The 18,436-nt window shown below is 41.2% G+C and overlaps 1 protein-coding gene and 1 long non-coding RNA gene across 12 annotated transcripts in view; both read right to left on the bottom strand.

Annotated features, from left to right (window-relative positions):
• The window catches only part of AP2B1 (adaptor related protein complex 2 subunit beta 1), a 151,261-nt gene that overhangs the window by 94,320 nt on the left and 38,505 nt on the right, over positions 1-18,436 (bottom strand). For all 11 annotated transcript variants that reach the window (XM_069089950.1, XM_069089951.1, XM_069089952.1 and 8 more), the window contains 2 exons: positions 16,297-16,432; positions 15,216-15,461 (listed from right to left, as the gene is read on the bottom strand). In XM_069089950.1, the coding sequence (XP_068946051.1) occupies positions 15,216-15,461; positions 16,297-16,432 (382 nt within the window). The remainder of the gene's footprint in view (positions 1-15,215; positions 15,462-16,296; positions 16,433-18,436) is intronic.
• LOC138162608 (uncharacterized) lies at positions 1,307-2,707 on the bottom strand. The gene is made up of 2 exons (XR_011168668.1): positions 1,379-2,707; positions 1,307-1,338 (listed from the first exon to the last, which is right to left on the bottom strand). It is a non-coding gene; the product is annotated as an uncharacterized lncRNA (long non-coding RNA).

Raw genomic sequence — 18,436 nt, 5'->3', positions numbered from 1 at the left:
TGGGTTAACCTAGCTTATTACCTCCCAACTTTAAATGAGTTCTTCATTACAGATTTATGTTCCTCTAAAGATAATGGACCATAATTCTAAGCTATGAGTAAAGAAAATTCCTATCTGAAAAGGGGTTGGGATCCAATTTTCTTATAGGTCTCCATTCTATGACAAGTTTACAGGGCATTAAAAGGACAGGCTCCTCTCTGTTTCTATGATGGGGAGCACTGAACAGAGGGGTCCCAAGCTAGCAGTCCCTGCTTCCTCTAGCACCTCACTCCTATGGCCTGCCTGAACTGAGGCAACACCATAGGGCACAGCTCTGCCATAGGAAACGACCCCACACAGCCGGGCCCCCAAGCCTCTGGCCTTGGGGCATCCCAGGATTGTGCATAAGGCCCCTAATCACCTTGTCATGACCAACATTTCTGCTAAATCCAATGAGACAGTCACTGCTAAGGCTGCTCTGCCTCCTGCCCTGCCCTTCTGCCTAGCTGAACAAGGCATCATGGAACAGGAGAGCACAATGGCTTGAGCTCTGCAGACCCACTGTGGAATCCCACCTCAGACACCAGCCAAGTGGGTGGTCAAAGCTTCTCAGCCTTAGCTTTGTCATCTGTAAAACACTGACCTGCCCTACGGAGCCCAAGCAGTGTGAGGAAGAGGAGACAGGAGCGACCCCCGACCAGCCGCTGCAACCCGCGCCCAGACCCCGCTGCTGTCGTTACTCCTGCCCCTCCACCATCACCACCATGCCCAAGAGAAAGACAGAAGGCGATGCTAAGGGAGACAAGACTAAGGTGAAGGACGAACCACAGAGGAGATCAGCGCGGTTATCTGCTAAACCTGCTCCTCCAAAGCCGGAACCCAAACCCAAAAAGGCACCTGCAAAGAAGGGAGAGAGGTTACCCAAAGGGAAAAAGGGAAAGGCTGACTCCGGCACAGAAAGCTGAAGGTGCAGGAGATGCCAAGTGAATTGTGTGAATTTTTGATAACTGTGTACTTCTGGTGACTGTACAGTTTGAAATACTATATTTTATCAAGTTTTATAAAAATGCAGAATTTTGTTTTACTTTTTTTTTTAAGCTATGTTGTTAGCACACAGAACGCTTTGTTGTTGTTTTGGGGGAATGGGGCAGATATTACAGATAGGATGTCTCAGAAGTTGGGCTGAAATGGATGGGGATTTCTTCCCCTTCTGGTTTTTGAGAGGACTTCTCTTGAATACCAAGAGGAAGTTCACACACGCACACACACCCCAGATACATGGATATGAACACTGATACCCTCAGCCTGTCTGGTGGGGGTAGGAGTGGATAACTTAAGAAATTTGTACTTCTTCCCTGTCTGCCATAACTCTCCTCCACACCCAGGGGCCTATCAGGACCTGCCCCTACTTCCCTCCTTTCTCCTATCCCCAAATCAATTGTGTTGGATACCAGTCTTTCAGGTGATCTGGCCTGATTATGGCCCTGAGGAGGCCTCCCCAAAAGAGCCAAAGTTCCTTTCATATTGGGGATCTTTTCCAATTAAGAATTCTGCAGTTTTCATTTCATTTCCTCAAAGTTAGGGTAGGCTCATGAAAAGTTGTTAAACAACATATGCTCAATGTGAAAGTGTCCACCCTCACTCTAAACTTTCCCTGTTTAAAGTATAAAATAAAGACTGCATTGGGGAAAAATAAAAAACACTGACCTTTATAAGAGGGTAGCGGATTTTAAAAATAAATTCAAGGCAATGCTAAATAAAACAAGATCCCACTTGGACGCAGACTACAGAAAAACCAGGCGCTCAGCTGTGACTTGGGGACCTAATTTCTGTCTCTCCCTAAGGGATGCTGATTTCTGCTGAGATGCTGCCCCCCTGTGGGCCCTGAGCACATGACAGCGCAGAAGAAAGGCAGAAAGAAAGGAAAAAAGGGAGCCCCTCCTAGCCAGCACCCAGCTAGCTCATGTCTCATTTACTCCAAGAAGGAATCAGAAGCTCCAAGGAAGCTCATTTTCCAAAAAGTTAAAGCCAAAACTAAACCTGAAAGACTGACAGAACTTTACAATTTTTGAGGGAGATTACCTAAAAGTACAATGTTTCTTGTGCCTTCTTAAATTCAAAAATGTTACAGCTAACAGCTTTTTGGTAACAACTTAGAATTACCATCAGAACTCTATTCTGGGGTGGCCAGGTGGCTCAGTGGGTAAGAGCACCGGCTCTAGTGTTGGGATGACCTGGATCAAATCCGGGCTCAGATACTCAGCACCACACCCAGAAATAACTGGCCATGTAACCTTGAGCAAGTTACTTAACCCTGATTGCTTAAAAAAAAAAAGTGATCCCTTAGATCAGTTATAAGTCTGACTATATCAACATGAGAGACACAGGCTTATAAAGAACACAAGTCTACACAGATGAGAACCATTTATTTATGAAGATGATAAAGATAAAAATGAATGTGAATTAAATTAAAAAAAAAAACTCCATTCTGTGCTCTGACGTTCGGCTGTTTGCCACCAAACCCAAGACAGTTTTACCAGGTTTTCTGGCCTCCTTGTCACAGGGTTTTGATTTTTCAGCTCCTCTCCAGCACACAATCAGCCGTCTTTCCTTGCTTATAAGTATGCCTGACTCAAATGCTGTAGAACCAAGATCTGTTACCCAAATGGGAAAGGATGGGAACAGACAGTTCTCAAATGAAGAAATCCAAATTATCAACAAACACAAGAAAAAAAAATGTTCCAAATCACTAATAATTGGGAAAATGTGAATTAAAGAAACCTTGAGGTTCTTTCTACTTCATATTCTGAGACTGATGAAAAAGACAAATACTGGAAGGGACTGTGGGAAAACAGGCACACTAATGCATGGTGGCAGAGCTGAAAACTAGTCCAGCTGTTCTAAGAAGCAATTTGAATGACACCCCAAAGTCACCAACCTGCGCAGAACCTGGGACTCCAACACCACTACTAAACCTAGATCACAGAGAGGAAAAAAAAGAGAAAAACCACCTAGACACACAAACGTATTTAAAGAAGCTTTTCTATTAAAAAGGCGCCCTATGGGGGAACAGTTAGACAAGCTGTGGCATATGTGAAGAACGGAATACTACTGTACAATTAGCCAAATGGATAGCTCAGAAAAACTTGTGATGTCTTGTATGAACTGAGCAGAATCAGGAGCACAATTTATACAACAATACCATCACAAAGAAAAATAACTTCAAAAGATGTAGAGCTCTGACTGCTGCCATGACCAACCGCGATTCCAGAGCCCCCACCGCATATGCACTCTAGCTCCTGCCAAGGGCTGATGAATGCAAGATGCAGAATGAGAAGTTAATTTTTAGACACAATGTGAAAATATTTTTCTTAACTATCAAACGTGTTACAAATCTTTCTTTTTCTCCCCCTTTTTTCCAATGGGGAGGTGGCAGGGGAGAGCCAAGAGAGAAAAGGGGGAAAATTAGAACAATTTAAAAAAGAGGGCCACGGAGGCATCTTTTTGAAAACACTAAAAGAACAGAAAGAAAGTCATGAAGCATCACAGATAACGACCCTCTGAAAGTTACAGGAAGAATTTATTATATAACAAAAAGAAAGCAAGTTCTACATAACAGAGACCTGAAGGTTCACAGGTGATCCTTTTTGTCCTACTACAGACACTTTGGAAATAGACATTTCATTTGGTGTTTGGTAAATTCAGAATAATTTTAAAGGCTTTTTTTTTTAAAGCCAAAAACAAATTTCACTTTAAAGTTTTCCCAGATTCCTTCGAACCAGAAACATGGGTGCCTCCCTCCTCCAAAATCTCACGCTGTTTTAGTTTGTATCTCTTTTCTACACCTATGTCCCTTTTCGTCCTATGCATGTCTGTAAAGGCCTTAATCCCCATACTCATTTGCATGGCTGTTAAAAACTCTGAACCCATCGTCCTATCAGGGCCTAACACACCCATAGTAAATGATTTCTCTAGCTTAATTTCATGTTGCACCTTCCTAACTAGAGCAGAAACCCGAGGGCGGAGACCATACCATCTTCTCTAACCCTCCTACAGAACCTCACCTAGCACAGTGTCTTAAGTATCCTTGGGCCCTGAAGGAGCAATTGAGTACCCTGCCCTGCCTCCAACATTGGTTCTTTTAGAAGCTTTCTGAATAAGACAAAAAATAAGAGGCATTTATTTCAGTCACAGGCAGTCAAAGAAGCATATTATGCAAATTCTCATAACATCCATTCTCTTAATATTCTAATTATGTGTAATTCCTTGCACATGATTAGCAACCATCCCCATCCCCACCCCCACCCTCACCACCCCCACTCCAAGCATACAGGGAAATCAGGGTACTCAAACTGACCTTGGCCTCTAACACTTGGAATAGTATACAAAGCTCTTTTTAATCTTACTGGTTACTCCCCAGATTAATCTTGCTTGATGAAGCTGTTCTAAAGCAAGAGAAATTAAGGTGGTCTGAACAGCAAATCAGCAGAAGAGCTAGAATTAGCACAAAGCTTCTGACTTCTTTTAATCTGCTATTAATTCTGCTGATTTCGTCACAATTGCTACAGCTCTCATTATTTAAGAAAACAATCCACAAACACATCTACACAAGGACTACTATGTGTAAAACACTGGAGATGCACATTTGAAAAGAGACAGTTATTAATCTGAAAATGCTGACCTACTAATAAATCTATTAATTTACTGATCTTCTTATAAATGGTCGTTGAAAATGGATGTTCACAGCTGTCCTGCTGGGTTACACCTTTGGCAGACAAGCTCACCAGGTAAGCAGAGTGTGACCAAGAGAGTCAACAGAAGACCAGCCATGTGGAGGTTCTGGCTCTTTCTCCTCCATTAGAATTCTCACAGGAACTACTTTCCAAACCTGCTTCAGCTTCCCTGACTTATAAACTAGAAAAAAGGATCACTTATAAACTAGAAAAAAGGATCACTCAGATATGTTTCAGAGTGCTGTAAGATAAAGAAGGGAAACACACCAGCTATAGACAGTGTTCAGCTTCCAGTACTTAGCTTATGGCACACAGCCAATGATTCCAATGTTATCAGCAGACTACAGGCAATACACAACTGACCCTGGGTCAGACAGTCTAGTTCTGAATATACTACTCAGATAAAGCTATCTCTGATTCCCAGACGCGATTTGGTCCCATAGTACCTCCTAGCCCCTGAATGGCCTCCACTATCCACTTTTTGATCCAAAGGGTTCAATTATGCCAGCACCAAAACATCTGTCTGGCTCAACATGTAGGTGAGGGAGTAAATCAAAGGCTGTTCTCTATACACTGAAGACTATCCAGAGACAGGATAAAACATTCTGTCAAGTAGTCCAAAAACCTCCTATCAATAAAGAAATCTCTGGACTGGCTACAGAGAAGCCTGAGGTTATAACTCTAGACAAATTAATTATCTTCATCCCAAACCTCTAAACTGGAGAATCTGCAATGGTCAGTTGGGGGACGGAGAGGAAAGAGGAGGATACATTGAGGCAAGGGTCATGGCAGGACACACCATGATAAGCCATAATAGTTTCCCAGCCATCCAGTCCAGTCTGTGCTAGCTAGAATTGTTAAATGTCTTTTTCATTACTCATTCATGACTCATTTTGGTCAGTTCTCTGAATACTCTTTTTTATAACTAATTTACTTTCAGTTTTCAACATTCACTTCCACAAGATTTTAAGTTTTAAATTTTCTCCCCCTGCCCCAGACGGCATGCAATCTGACACAAGCTCTACTTATACATTCATATTAAACTTATTTTCACATTAATCACTATGTAAAGAAAAATTAGAACTAATGGAAGGAACTATGAGAAAGTAGAAACAAAACAACAAAAGAAAAAGAGAGAAAACAGTCTGCTTCCATCTGCATTCAGACTCCAAAGTTCTTTCTCTGGATGCGGATAACACATCTTGAGTCTTCTGGACTTATCTTAGATCCTTAGATTTCTTAGAAAAGCTAAATCTAGGGGCGGCCAGGTAGCACAGCGAGTAAGAGCACCGGCTCCAGTGTTGAGAAGACCTGGAGATCGAATCCCGGGCTCAGACACTTAGCACCCACCCAGAAACACCTGGCCGTGTAACCTTGAGCAAGTTACTTAACCCCAATTGCTTAGGGGCGGCCAGGTGGCTCAGCCAGTAAGAGCACCGGCTCCAGTGTTGGAACGACCTGGAGATCGAATCCCGGGCTCAGACATTCAGCACCACACCCAGAAATAACTGGCCGTGTAATCTTGAGCAAGTTACTTAACCCCGATTGCTTAAAAAAAAAGAAAAAAAAAAAGCTAAATCTATCAAAGTTAGTCATCACATAATGTGGCTGTTACTGTGTACAATGTTCTCCTGGTTCTGCTCATTTCACTCAGCATCAGTTCATGTAAGTCTTTCAAGGTTTTTCTGAAGTCTGCCGGCTCATCATTTCTTATGGCACAATGGAAATAAATGCCCTAGTAAAAGCCTATGTTGTTGGGGATAAAAAGTTGTTAAAAAAATCTCTGGCCTTTTAGGTCTGAGATGCCTAAGGCTCCTATTCAGTAGGCTGCCCTACTCTAGACAGGTAGTAGCATCTAGGTGCAAACAGCTCAGTGGCCCACTGGATAGAGTGCTAGGCCTACAGTCAGTGATCCTGGACAAGTCACTGAACCTTGGTCTATTTGAGTTTCTTTAACTGGGGATAACAGCACCTACCTAGTACAGTTGTGAGGCTCAGATAAGACAAATGTTTGTAAAGCACTGAAGTCAGTGCCTAGATACAGGGGTGGTGAACCTTCGGCCTCAAGAGCACATGAGGCCTTCTAGGTCCTTGGGTGCAGCCTTCAGACCAAATCCAAGTTTTACAGAACAAATGCTTTTATTAAGGGAATTTGTTCTGTGAAGTTTGGATTCAAAGGGTCATACCTGAGGACCTAGAGGACTACAAGTTGTGCCCCTCCCCTCCTTCCCCCCACCCATAGAACCCATATGGTAGTTTCTTTCCTGTCTGGTTGCCCCAATTCAGACCTTTTCCAGAATCTTCCATTGCTGAAAACTTCTATGCTGGTACCAATCTGAAGTCAACTGTGTCCTGACCCAATCCTCACCCCAGATCCCTGGCAAATCCCTGACTGATATCAACAATAAAAACCAATCAGACATGCTCAAGTCTGACTCCGCCCCCACATCCTATAAAATTGCACATCACCAGTTCCACTGCTCACCTGATACATGGGCTTCCCTGTTGTGTGAGGGAGTAGTGTGCTGAATGCTGTCCCAGTTCTGCAAGTGTGCCAAGAGCCATCTGTGCTGCTCTAGCTTTGGACACATGGGCTCTAGGCCCCAATCCACATGTTGATCTGAAAGAGATGAGACTCTAAAGGTCTCCCACCTTCCCCACCAACTACTGCATTCACCAAGCGCAAGGTTCAGCTTCTCCACAGCACCTGAACTGAAGGCCTCTTTTTCCTCCTGTCAGGGACTAAGGACAACTATGCCTGAAAGCCGGTGACCATCTATAGTGTCACCTTGTTGCCACTGCCTCACTACTCAGTGCTCTCACCCCCAAGAAGAAGCAAGGAAGGGGGGGACAGGAAACCCCAATATGGTGGCAATGGGCAACTCTGGGGGGGTCAGGGCCAGGATCACAGTTGGACAGCACACTAAGATTTAGCTAGTTCAGTGTTTGAAGTCAAAAGTAACTTTTTCTATATAGAGTATAATAAAAAGAAAACACAGAAGGCAAACATGCTCAGGGACAGCTAAAAGGAGGAGGTAGGTTCCCTGAGAAGCTGAGGTTCCAGTTGATACAAACTCCCTTCTCATTCACTGAGAGGGACAGGCTGGAGCCAATCAAGGTATAAAGTGTTCCAGGAAGGATTTTAATTCAGATCTTCCTGACTCTAAGACCACTGCTCTAAACCCTGAATCACTGTGACTATTCCTAAGAGGCATCTGCTCATCTACATGGCAGCCCCAAAGACCAGCCTTCAAGGAGAGAGAAGGACTAAGCTCAGCGCTGTTCCCTGACCTTGGTCCCCTCAGGGTTCTCAGGAGTGACTTCCCCACTGGGGCCTCTAGGAAGCTGGCCCTATCCTGTGTATGGCAGAGTTCTTTCAGGAACCAGTCCAAGTCTACACTCTTATTCCTGCTCAGACCCTGTGGTCCCCTTGCTCTAGCCTGGTACATGCCTTTCTAAAGCTCAGCCCTGAATCCCTCTTACTGCCCTGGGCCAGGGTCCTGTGTTTGGAATGTGGTGTTTCCAATGTTTTTGCTGTACTTTCTGATTAAGTTTGTTGTTGTGCAGTCACTGTCAGTCTTGTCCGATCTCATTATGCATGCCCTCCATTCATGTGTGGTTGCTGAGAATTTTTAGTCGTATATGACCTTCATGACCCCTTTTGGGGTTTTCGTGGCAAAGATACTGGAGCGGTTTGCCATCTTTCTCCAGATCATTTGACAGATGAACAACCTGGAACACACAAAGTTAAGTGACTTGCCCAGGGTCACACAGTTAGTAAATATCTGATTCTGAATTTGAATTCAGGTCTTCCTGACTCCAGACCTGATGCTTTATCCACTGTGCCAAACTAGTTTCCCCTTCTACTTAAGATTAATGTTGAATTTGTTAAATGGGAAAGACACCAGTGGGGGCTCAGAACTAGAGCAGTGAGTGGGTAGAGTGTATTCTTCCTAACATGGTGACCCCTACAACACTAAAAAAAAAGTTATAGTCATGGCCACCTCCTCTGGCAGTCCCCCAATCTCCTCAAATGCAAGTGCAGGGTGGAGCATACAAGGCAATCCACAGAAAAGAAAAGAATTGGAGGGGATGCCACACACCCCTGTTATATTAGTGATTCAGAGAAACTTTGTAAAATGTCTATGAACTTGAAACAGGGTGAAACAAAAGAACCAGTAAAACAATTTACATACTGATAATAATGTAGGAAAACAACTATGAAAGACTGATGAAGCACGCCTCCTGACCCTCAACAAAGAGGTGATGAACTAGAAGGGGCATGATCAGGAGTATGCTACTAAGTGTTTAACAACTGGCTCTCCAGAAACACAACATCTTTTTTAAGTTTAATCTACATTATTAACATTCACCCCATCACTTTCTTCAGTCTACTCTAGACAATCAGCAAAATAATAAATCAAGCCCTGATTTCTAGTGTTTGTCGATTTCTGAGATATAAATGCTCACACTAAAAATTTAACAATAAGCTCTCATGAACCAGCAGCAGCAACTGCACCACACCCCTGTGCATAACATACATTCTCAGACATGATTAATGTATTTCCTTTACTCAACTATACTTGTTACAAGTGAAGACTTCTAACTTGAGAAGACAGGTAGCTAAAAGAGAGGATGAGTCAGTAAGCAGTGATCAAAAAAAATTTTTTTTAAATCAACAAAAAAGTGAAATATAAAAAAAAGTTAGAAGGAGACATGAGGCAATTTTGTTGATATATGTTAATACACACTTAAAAAAATTATACAGTATAAAGTCACAGTTTCACATACAATTCTCTTTTTTTGTCCAACGTATGTTTGTGTCTAGTGATGTTTGTGTCTAGTGATGAAGTTCATTGTAAAAAAAAAAATTGTTTAAATAATAAAATAATGAAGAGTAGGCATGGTAAATAGACCAGAGAATTTTGTACATTAAACTGATCTTATATAATTTGAAATATAATTTTTGTGACATCTACAATTTAGAACAATATATGAACATGAAATGTTATATACTATAGAATACACTAATAGTTGCAAAATGACCACCATGGAGATAATTCCTGCTTATATATCAAAATCTTTTGTTGCAAATGAAGAGACAGAGGATTTAGTAAGAACTCAATAAAGTCCTCTAAATTAAAGTCAGCGTTAAGCTAAAGTAGAAAACCCAATGACTTCAATGCAAAAATGGATTAGGCAGGAAGAAGGTAAAAAAAAAATGCATCAGAAAGCATGGATTAGGAAAAAGGAATAAGAGAGGTCAAAGCCATATACTCAGAAGCTTCATGTCTTTAAATCATAAACTCCTTCTTAAAGAAAAGAACGGATAGGTGTTAGACATGGAGAGAACCAAATACCACTTTTAAAAGTTTATTTTACTTTGACAAACAGATGTAGAAGGCATCTCTGAATCTATTATCTGTGTAAATTCCGATCATCAATTTGTCAGAGCAAAGATAAGAATTAGTAAGAAGATAAAAGAATGGTAAAATAATGAGAAAATATATGGCATACAGTTCAAATAACTCAATATCGAACCCCTCTGTGAAGTCACAATATCCCTAAGCCTAAATTTTTCAACTATGCAATGAAGGGGTTGACCTAAATTATCTCTGATGTCCAATCCAACTACAGATAAGTTATCTTGTTTCAATAGGTGAGTACTAAGAGTAGGCAATAAACAGAAGAAATGACAATACACAATTACAATAATTTAGTCACTGTAAATCAAATATCATTAACAAGGAGATGAAAAATGCCTAAAAGCCCTTTAGATAACAAATACTTTTTTCCAACTGCCAAATGGAAAGAGCTGGTGGCCAAAGGCAATTTGTAAAATACTAAAAAGGACGAGGGATGATTATGATCAATATTGCCTCATAAAGGAAAAAAGCAGTGGAAAATAAAACCAGCTTAGAGAAAATCTGCCAAGAGATATAATTAAGCAAGCATCCAAGCACATTTGAGGGCTAAAAATAGAAGGAAGACAACAAAAAGAAATGAAAAAATCTACAAAGCCTTTTAAACAAATTATTGTTGGAGGATGATGGAGGATTAAGAGTTAATGGTGAATTTGTTTAATGGGAAAGACTTATGGAGGATAAGAGGTTAAGGAAGGACTCATGTGGAGAATAAGGACCATCACACATGGACTCCACTATCGCAGTTCATGATGTGTTTATGTAGGAAGCAAAATGGGACTAAAGGAAGCAAAACCAGGAAAAGCAGCTGGATTGGTGTGCGTGTGTGTGTGTGTGTGTGTGTGTGTGTCTGTCTGTCTGTCTGTCTGTCTGTCTATAAGAAAGTCATACTGGAGGCAAAACAACTATGAGCACATTAAGGGATTGCTTTATAAGGTATCCAAAAGAGGGAAAGACATTAAAGATGTGGAAAGAAGTCATGCACCTCATTAATATACTCTTCCTACCTGCTCAAAATCTTTAAGAGACTCATCCCCACACAGGGGGCAGCTAGGTGGCCCAGCAGATAAAGCACTGGGCCTGGGAGTCAGGAAGACTCCTCTTGGTGAGTTCAAACACCAGCCTAAGGCTCTTACTAGAGGCAAGTCATTTAATCCTGTGTACCTCAGGTCCTCATCTGTAAAATAAGCTGGAGAAGGGAAACATCAAACCCATTCCAGTATCTTTGCCAAGAAAACCCCAAATGGGGTCACAAAGAATTGGACACAAGTAAAAAAAAAGACTCAACAACAACACATGAATGGAGGGCGTACATAATGAGATTATCAGTTGGGAATATGCAGGCTTTGCAAGTGATATTTTATGAGACTCTACCCCTTACCCTCTAACGAATGACTAAAGATGTAAAGTATATAATATACCATCATGTTAACTGTTTGTTGATTATGAAAAGGCACTTGATTTGGTAGAAACTTTCCTTTAAGGATCTCCTATCCAAATATCAAAATCATTAAAGATTCCTTGAAAGATACAGCCACAGGGGAAAAACCCCTACTCAATGACCCTCTGATTATAATCATCACATGAAGCATAAAGCCAGGATACATTATGCTTGCCAATGCTGTTCACCATTCGGATAGAGGAAATCCAGCTCAGCATCCAAGTTGTAGAGGAATCCCCTTTACGACATGAATGGGAAAGTCCTCCACATGCTCTGGTTTGCAAACACTGCTCTGGGTGCATCATGCCCTGAAAGATTAAACCCTCCTGAAAGAAATCTGTAACCAATCAAGTGCCTGACCTTCCACATGGAAGAGACCAAAGAGATGAAGAATGTTCATTGCCCAGATCATAACATATGCTGCTAGATGGATAACCTATAGAACTGGTCCATCAATATGGACATCTGGGACCAAGAGTACAAGTGAACAAGAAATTGGGTCCAGAGCTAAGGAAGAGGAGAAAAGTGGACCAGACTGTATTAAGAAAATTGCAAAGCTCCTCTAAAGATGCCAAGTTTCTCCTGGAAACAAAAGCTCATCTTCTTGATATTAGTCTTCCATGGTTTTATTTTATGGCTCTGAGAAAGGAGATATAATCACCTCCAAAGAATGTAAATGAATTTCACATAGGGGACAATAGAGAGGTACATGGAGGAAATGATTAAGCTAAAACATTTAATCAAAAAAGAACTTCAAAGAACAGCAGTACAATGTCTCTAGGGGAAATGTAATAGAGAAAATGGGCTGGTCACATGGCAAGGGTGAGAGATAACAGGTGGACTGTCTGAGTGAACCTCTGGCATCTGCAGGTTGCAGGAGTTCAGCCTATATGGATGCCCTCACCTGTGGCAAATTACAGAAGGACACAGACTAGAGCAGCAAATGATGGGAAGAGATGGATGGTGTTCCGTATCCACACCAATGGGAACAAAGATCTGAGTAAACTTTGAAAAGTTTTACATCATAAAGACATATTGGTTAGAGTTGATTAAATCTGTCTGTCATCAGTTCTGCTAAAAAAAATTCACAATCACAGATCTTAGTTTCTCTAGGGAAATTAAATTTGGCTTTCTATCCCTGTTGCATTACAGCACATTCCAAGAACATAACTCTCCAACTTTACCCTTTTCTTAGAAATGGACAAAAGTTTTTTTTCTTTTATTTTAAAGCAATTGGGGTTAAGTAACTTGCTCAAGGTTACACAGCCAGTTATTTCTGGGTGTGGTGCTAAGTGTCTGAGCCCGCATTCAATCCCAGGTCATCCCAACTCTGGGGCTGGTGCTCTTACTTACTGAGTCACCTGGCCGCCCCTGACATTGACAAAAATTAAGGGAAAAATATCAGTCTAAAATAAAGTAGGATCATAGATCTAAGAAAAAGCTATTAGATTTATAAAGCAAGGGATCACTGGTAACTCTGGAGGTATCAGTTTCAGAGGAAGGATGAGGTTTGTAGGCAGTAGCAAAGAAACCAGTGGTTGGGGAAACTGAAGATAGAAGAGAGAATGGGAAAGATGGTGGGGATAATACAATGGAGAAGAAAGAAAGAAGGGGATGTGGTCAAGGGTACATTTCTTCAGGAACAGGTGTGAAGGAATAGAGAATAAGGAGTGCTGCTGGGGGTGAGAAGACAAGAGGATGCAGCAAGTGGTCTCAATTTTTTCTTTGTAAATATCCCAAGTTAAAAAATTAGCTACTCTGATCAATACAGTGATTGAAGACAATTCCAAAAGACCCATGATGAAAAAATGCTATCCACCTCCAGAGAGATCTGATGAACTGAGTGTAGACTGAAGCAGACTTTTTTCACTTTGTTTTTTGCTTTTTAGGGACAACATAGCTAATATGGAAACATATTTTGTATGACCTCACATGTATAACTGATATCATGTTATTTGCCTTGTTAATGGGTATAAGAAGAAAGGAAGAGAATATGGAACTCAAAAATTTTTCTTAAACTAATGTTAAAAATAAAGAAAAGAAAAAGAAAATACTCTGAGAGAGACAGAGAATTATCCTCCATATTACTAGCCATCAAAAGATGGCTAGACCTTGGTAAACAAATCTGCCCATAGTCACACAGGAAACCAGTGACAGACCCAGAAATGGAATTTGGTCCCATCTCAGTGCCCTCTACAATAAACTATGCTGCCTAACCTTCATTATAGAATGAAATTTTTAACATCACAATTAAAACTGCACTTAAGTTCCACATGCCCAGGAGAAAAAAAAAGTTAAAGTGAAAAGTTTAATGCTATGTCATAACCCAATAACCTGTTAAAAATCAGTTGGACTTTACATAAAAGACTGTTCCCTATGCCTTGGGGAACTAGAAATCAATGAAGAAGAATTTAAAGTGCTCTATGCTCTAATCTTAAAACTCAAAATCTAACAGCTCATCATAGCCTAGACAACCTGAGAACTATAGGAACGAAGTGTGAAACCTAAAGTCAGATATTTCATTTAATGAGAATCAAGCAGATAGTACCTAGTTCAGGTCAAATTGCCTAGAGAGCCCCTTCCCCTGACAGTCATTCTGCAGGAGTGCCATGGATTCCAGAGTTCTTAGAAAAAAAGAGTAGGGAGTTCACCACATCATTCACACAATTCAAATCTAAAACTGCTGTTGAAAAATTCAACACACAAATACTGAGAAAGGTTAACCCTTAAATGTCATTTATCCTAAGTTGCAAGGTAAGAATTCATCAAAAGCCTTATCCAAAGAAAGCAGCCATGTACTTCCCATTCAAATCACCTGACAAAAATGACCTTCATATCTGCAGAACCTATATTTGATTACATGTTGCCTTTTGGGGGAGGGGGTTAGAGAGGGAGGGGGAGAAAATTTGAAACCCAAGGGATTGTGGAACTGAATGTTGTAAACTGAAAGTAAATAAATAAATGTATAAAAATGAAAAAAAAAAAAAGAAATGATCTTCACAGTTAAAAGGGATAGTCAAGGTGTATCCCTTGGGATTTTTTCCCTTTTCTTTACACAGGCAAATGTGGAAGGGATTAGTCATAGCAATAGAAATAAAAACCCAAAGGGTTAAGTAAAATACCTCAGGAGCTCATATAATCTGACTGCTAAACACCTCTTAATCTTAACCTCAGCAACTAAAACAAAGTAGGCCCCAGAGGGCCCTGGACAAATCCAAGGAAATAATTAGAAAATAAGGATTGCTCTGATCCAATTATCTCCATCAGCTAAAACCTTATTAGCATCATTTACTTAGGTAATTTTTGAAAGTCCATTTGACAAATGGCTAAGGTACAATCGGTTGAAGAGAATTATGAAAATTTTCACCTTCCTTCTGAGCAAATACAGAGGAAGGGGGCAGAAACAAAGGTCCATCCTAAGCCTATTTGCCATAAGTTTTATTTGTCAGCAGGGATGAATTCAACCCCCACCTCTCAACACTAATCCAAGTATTCCGAGATAATATTTCAAAATTAGGTCTTATATAATCCTCTAAAGACAAGAGAGCTGATTTCACTTAGGGCCAATTGAATACAATGCAGCTTGACAAGAAGCCTATCTTCAATAATGTACCCTCTATAAGAGCAAGAGCATATTACCATGGGATTTGAGTCTGCAATGAGATCCCGAAGAGAATCCAAGAAGCCCTGATCCTCCACCATCTGGGCGTTGATGTCATGCAGCTTGGCCACACACACTGCGGCAGTCTTGCGGACATAAGGATCTTCATCCTTCAGACACTTGCGAAGTGGCTCACACAGATACTCCGTGATCTTGTCTACCCGAATACATCCCATAGTCCTGACTGCCAGGGCCCGGATTAAGGGGTTAGGGTCTTCACAGTCCTACAAGAAAAAGCGTAAGTGTACATTCTGTGACCATCACGGAATAAGGATGGCTTCCATAGGCCACACAAGACCAGTCTCCCTGGTTGAGAAGTCCCCAGTGGCAGCTCCCCTGAAGAGCATGCTCAAAGTTAGAATCCCAGCCTCCCCTTCACTTCCGTAGAGAGTAGGTCCTCACTGCCCATTTAATTGCTTAGGACCTGGTCCATTGTTACTCAAGTTACCAATGTGGCAGTAACAATGACTTAGAAACACTATCTTCCTCTTCTCTCTCCACTACCAGGAGAAGCTTCATTATTTATTACTAGTCTGTACACCTAACACTTATTGCTTCCACATGTACAGGCACATGGGAAAGCAGGTGAAAAGAGGGGCAGAAGAAATTCTGCATCCTGATTTTCACCTTCCAGACAAAACCTAACAGAAGGCCTGTAAAACTGTATCAGTTCCTTCATGGGGAATGTTACCTCCTTTTCCAAAATGCAGATTCTATGCATCTCACTGAATCACCAGTTCTCTGGCACTAAGACAGAAGAGCCACACTGACTGTTCAGCAGCCAAGTATGATGACATGACTCCGCTGACATGCTTCTTTTCACCTGGCCAGAGGAGAATCTAACAGACTCACCTGGCAGGAGGCAGGCTGTGGCCTACGGTCCCCTGAAACTGGGGCTTCTAAGCAATGACTAAGCCATTCTCCTAGCTATGCCTGGGACTACTCTGTGAGGTTTTGAGATTTATATAATCCTTCAGAACACAGAGCACTTACGTGTCCTCAGTACAGACACCGACCAAACCAGAAGACACGTGGCAAGCAGACTGCTAGGAAAGCTACCTTCACAAAGCTGTTGACAGCCATGATGGCCATATCTGGCTGGCTCTTGGCGTAGTTCATCAGATACAGATAGACAAGCTTCTTTAGCTCCAGGTTATCCGTCTGCATACAATTCACCACATCTGGAAAGAGAGAGCTGGGGGTAGGGACAGGGAAAGAAGAGGGAAAAAGAAGTGGGACAGAGGTTATATGAGAGATACCAACATCTATACCTGTTCAATAAATCTTGAAATCACATACGCTATGCAACCTAGGGAAGACTTCTGTGCTAAGTTACAGAAGTTAACTGCCAATAATCTCTCACTGCAACTTTTGTCACTGTGTGGAGATGACTGGGGGTCCCCTCTAGCTAGGTCAGTGGAGCAAGTCCAAGTCCAATTATAAAGATCATAAGTTTGGATCTCATAGCAAACTAAGTTGTACACAGTTATCCTAGAACCACCTTTGCAACACAAAATGATTAATTTTTCAGTTATGGCAATTCTCAAAGACCAATCTACAAAATCAAAGAGGGATTGAAATCTTCATTTGTGCAAAGGCATATACACATCCACAAAATCACAGATTATTGAAGGCTGAAGCCTAAGATTGTAGCCAGGTATTAACATTAACTTATTGAGCCTATTTTTAAAGAGGGCTTTTAAAATAATATATATTCTCATTTATAAAATATGAGTAATGTATTACTTTATCATAAGCTCCTAGACAGCAAGGCCTACGTCTCCTTAACTTGTTCTCTAAAGGGCCCAGGACGAGTTTCATGCACAAACTGAGGGGAAATGAAAAGTTTCTGACAGTGATAAAGTCTACTACCATCCTGTAAAAACAACTTCCTATCATCTGTCAGGAGGCTAGTCAATACAGAGAAAATCTGAAATCAGCTCGTCTATTTACAAAATCAAGATTTTAGCAGTATCAAATCAATCTAAAGACTATAGAATGTGTTTAAAATCTTGTACTGAAATGCCTGTGAAAAAACTCTAGACACTGACTCCCACTATCAGGAACTCCAAGGCATCTGACAAATATGCAAGTCTCCCATCTCAAGCTATCATCCAAATCCTACTGATTTGTGAAAATCCAGTGCTATGTGCAGGCCAACTTGTCAGGGCTGCACAAAGGTTAACCAACAGACACCAGGGTGATCCAAAAAAGCAGAAAAGACTATCAGAGGGGGCAGCTAGGTGGTGCAGTGAATAGAGTATCAGTCCTGAAGTCAGGAGTACCTGAGTTCAAATCCGGCCTCAGACACTTAACACAAAAAATAGCCATGTGACCTTGGGCAAGTCACTTAACCCCAACTGCCCTCCAAAAAGCAAAAAAAAAAAAAAGACTATCAGAGTCACCCATGGGGGGAAAAGGAAGTGTCTGATCATGGCTAATGTGGGAACATGTTCCTCTATGGAGGACTATGGGAGCAAGATGTCATAAGGGTTTTGTTTTGTTTTTAATTTGCTTAATGGGGGGGAGGGGGAAAGGGGAGAACAAGAACAGATTAATTTTTAAATGGCTTATGACTTGACAAAAATTAAAAATTAAAAAAAAAAACACTACAGAAAAAAAGTAAACTGTCCTTAAGTAGAAGCTGAGTTTGAATTGAAAAGGTAAGAGATTTTCTCCTTGGCATAAACAACTCAATAACAATCAGGGGTAGGAAACCTGCAGGTTCAAGACCACATGTGCAGCTCTTTGACTGACTCCAAACTTCAAGAACAAATCTCCTTAATAAAAGGGCCTCAAGGCCACAGTTCCCCACCACTGAAACAGATGATCACCAGTTAAGCAGCTTAAAATCTGAAAGTCCTAGTATACTAAAAATTTTCAGCATAAAACGCCAGTGACATCAGAGTTTTCAGCACTGTTTCTTCACACCCTGCCCCAGGCTCCCATTATGGTCATTCCAGTACGTTGGTCCCATTCACATGTTCACTCCCAGATACTGCAGGTCACAGTGGATCCATGCCTGCCCTTCCTAAGTGATGCCTACATTCCCCCACAAGTTTACCAAAGAGCGTCCCCCACAAGGGGCTAGGGTTCTTTCTCTAAATCTCCTGACATCACATAGATGCCAAAGGAGCACCAGGGGCTATCAGTTATCCTGCCATCTCCAGAACCAGCTCATCTTTTTGTACACTCATGA

The sequence above is a fragment of the Petaurus breviceps genome, unplaced genomic scaffold (genome assembly GCF_028583685.1).
Source record: "Petaurus breviceps papuanus isolate PSGF00001 unplaced genomic scaffold, PetGlider_PUasm1.0 186, whole genome shotgun sequence".
NCBI classification, from domain to species: Eukaryota; Metazoa; Chordata; class Mammalia; order Diprotodontia; family Petauridae; genus Petaurus; species Petaurus breviceps.
Note: the sequence above shows the minus strand (reverse complement) of the source record. Positions and strands in the feature narration are given on the sequence as shown.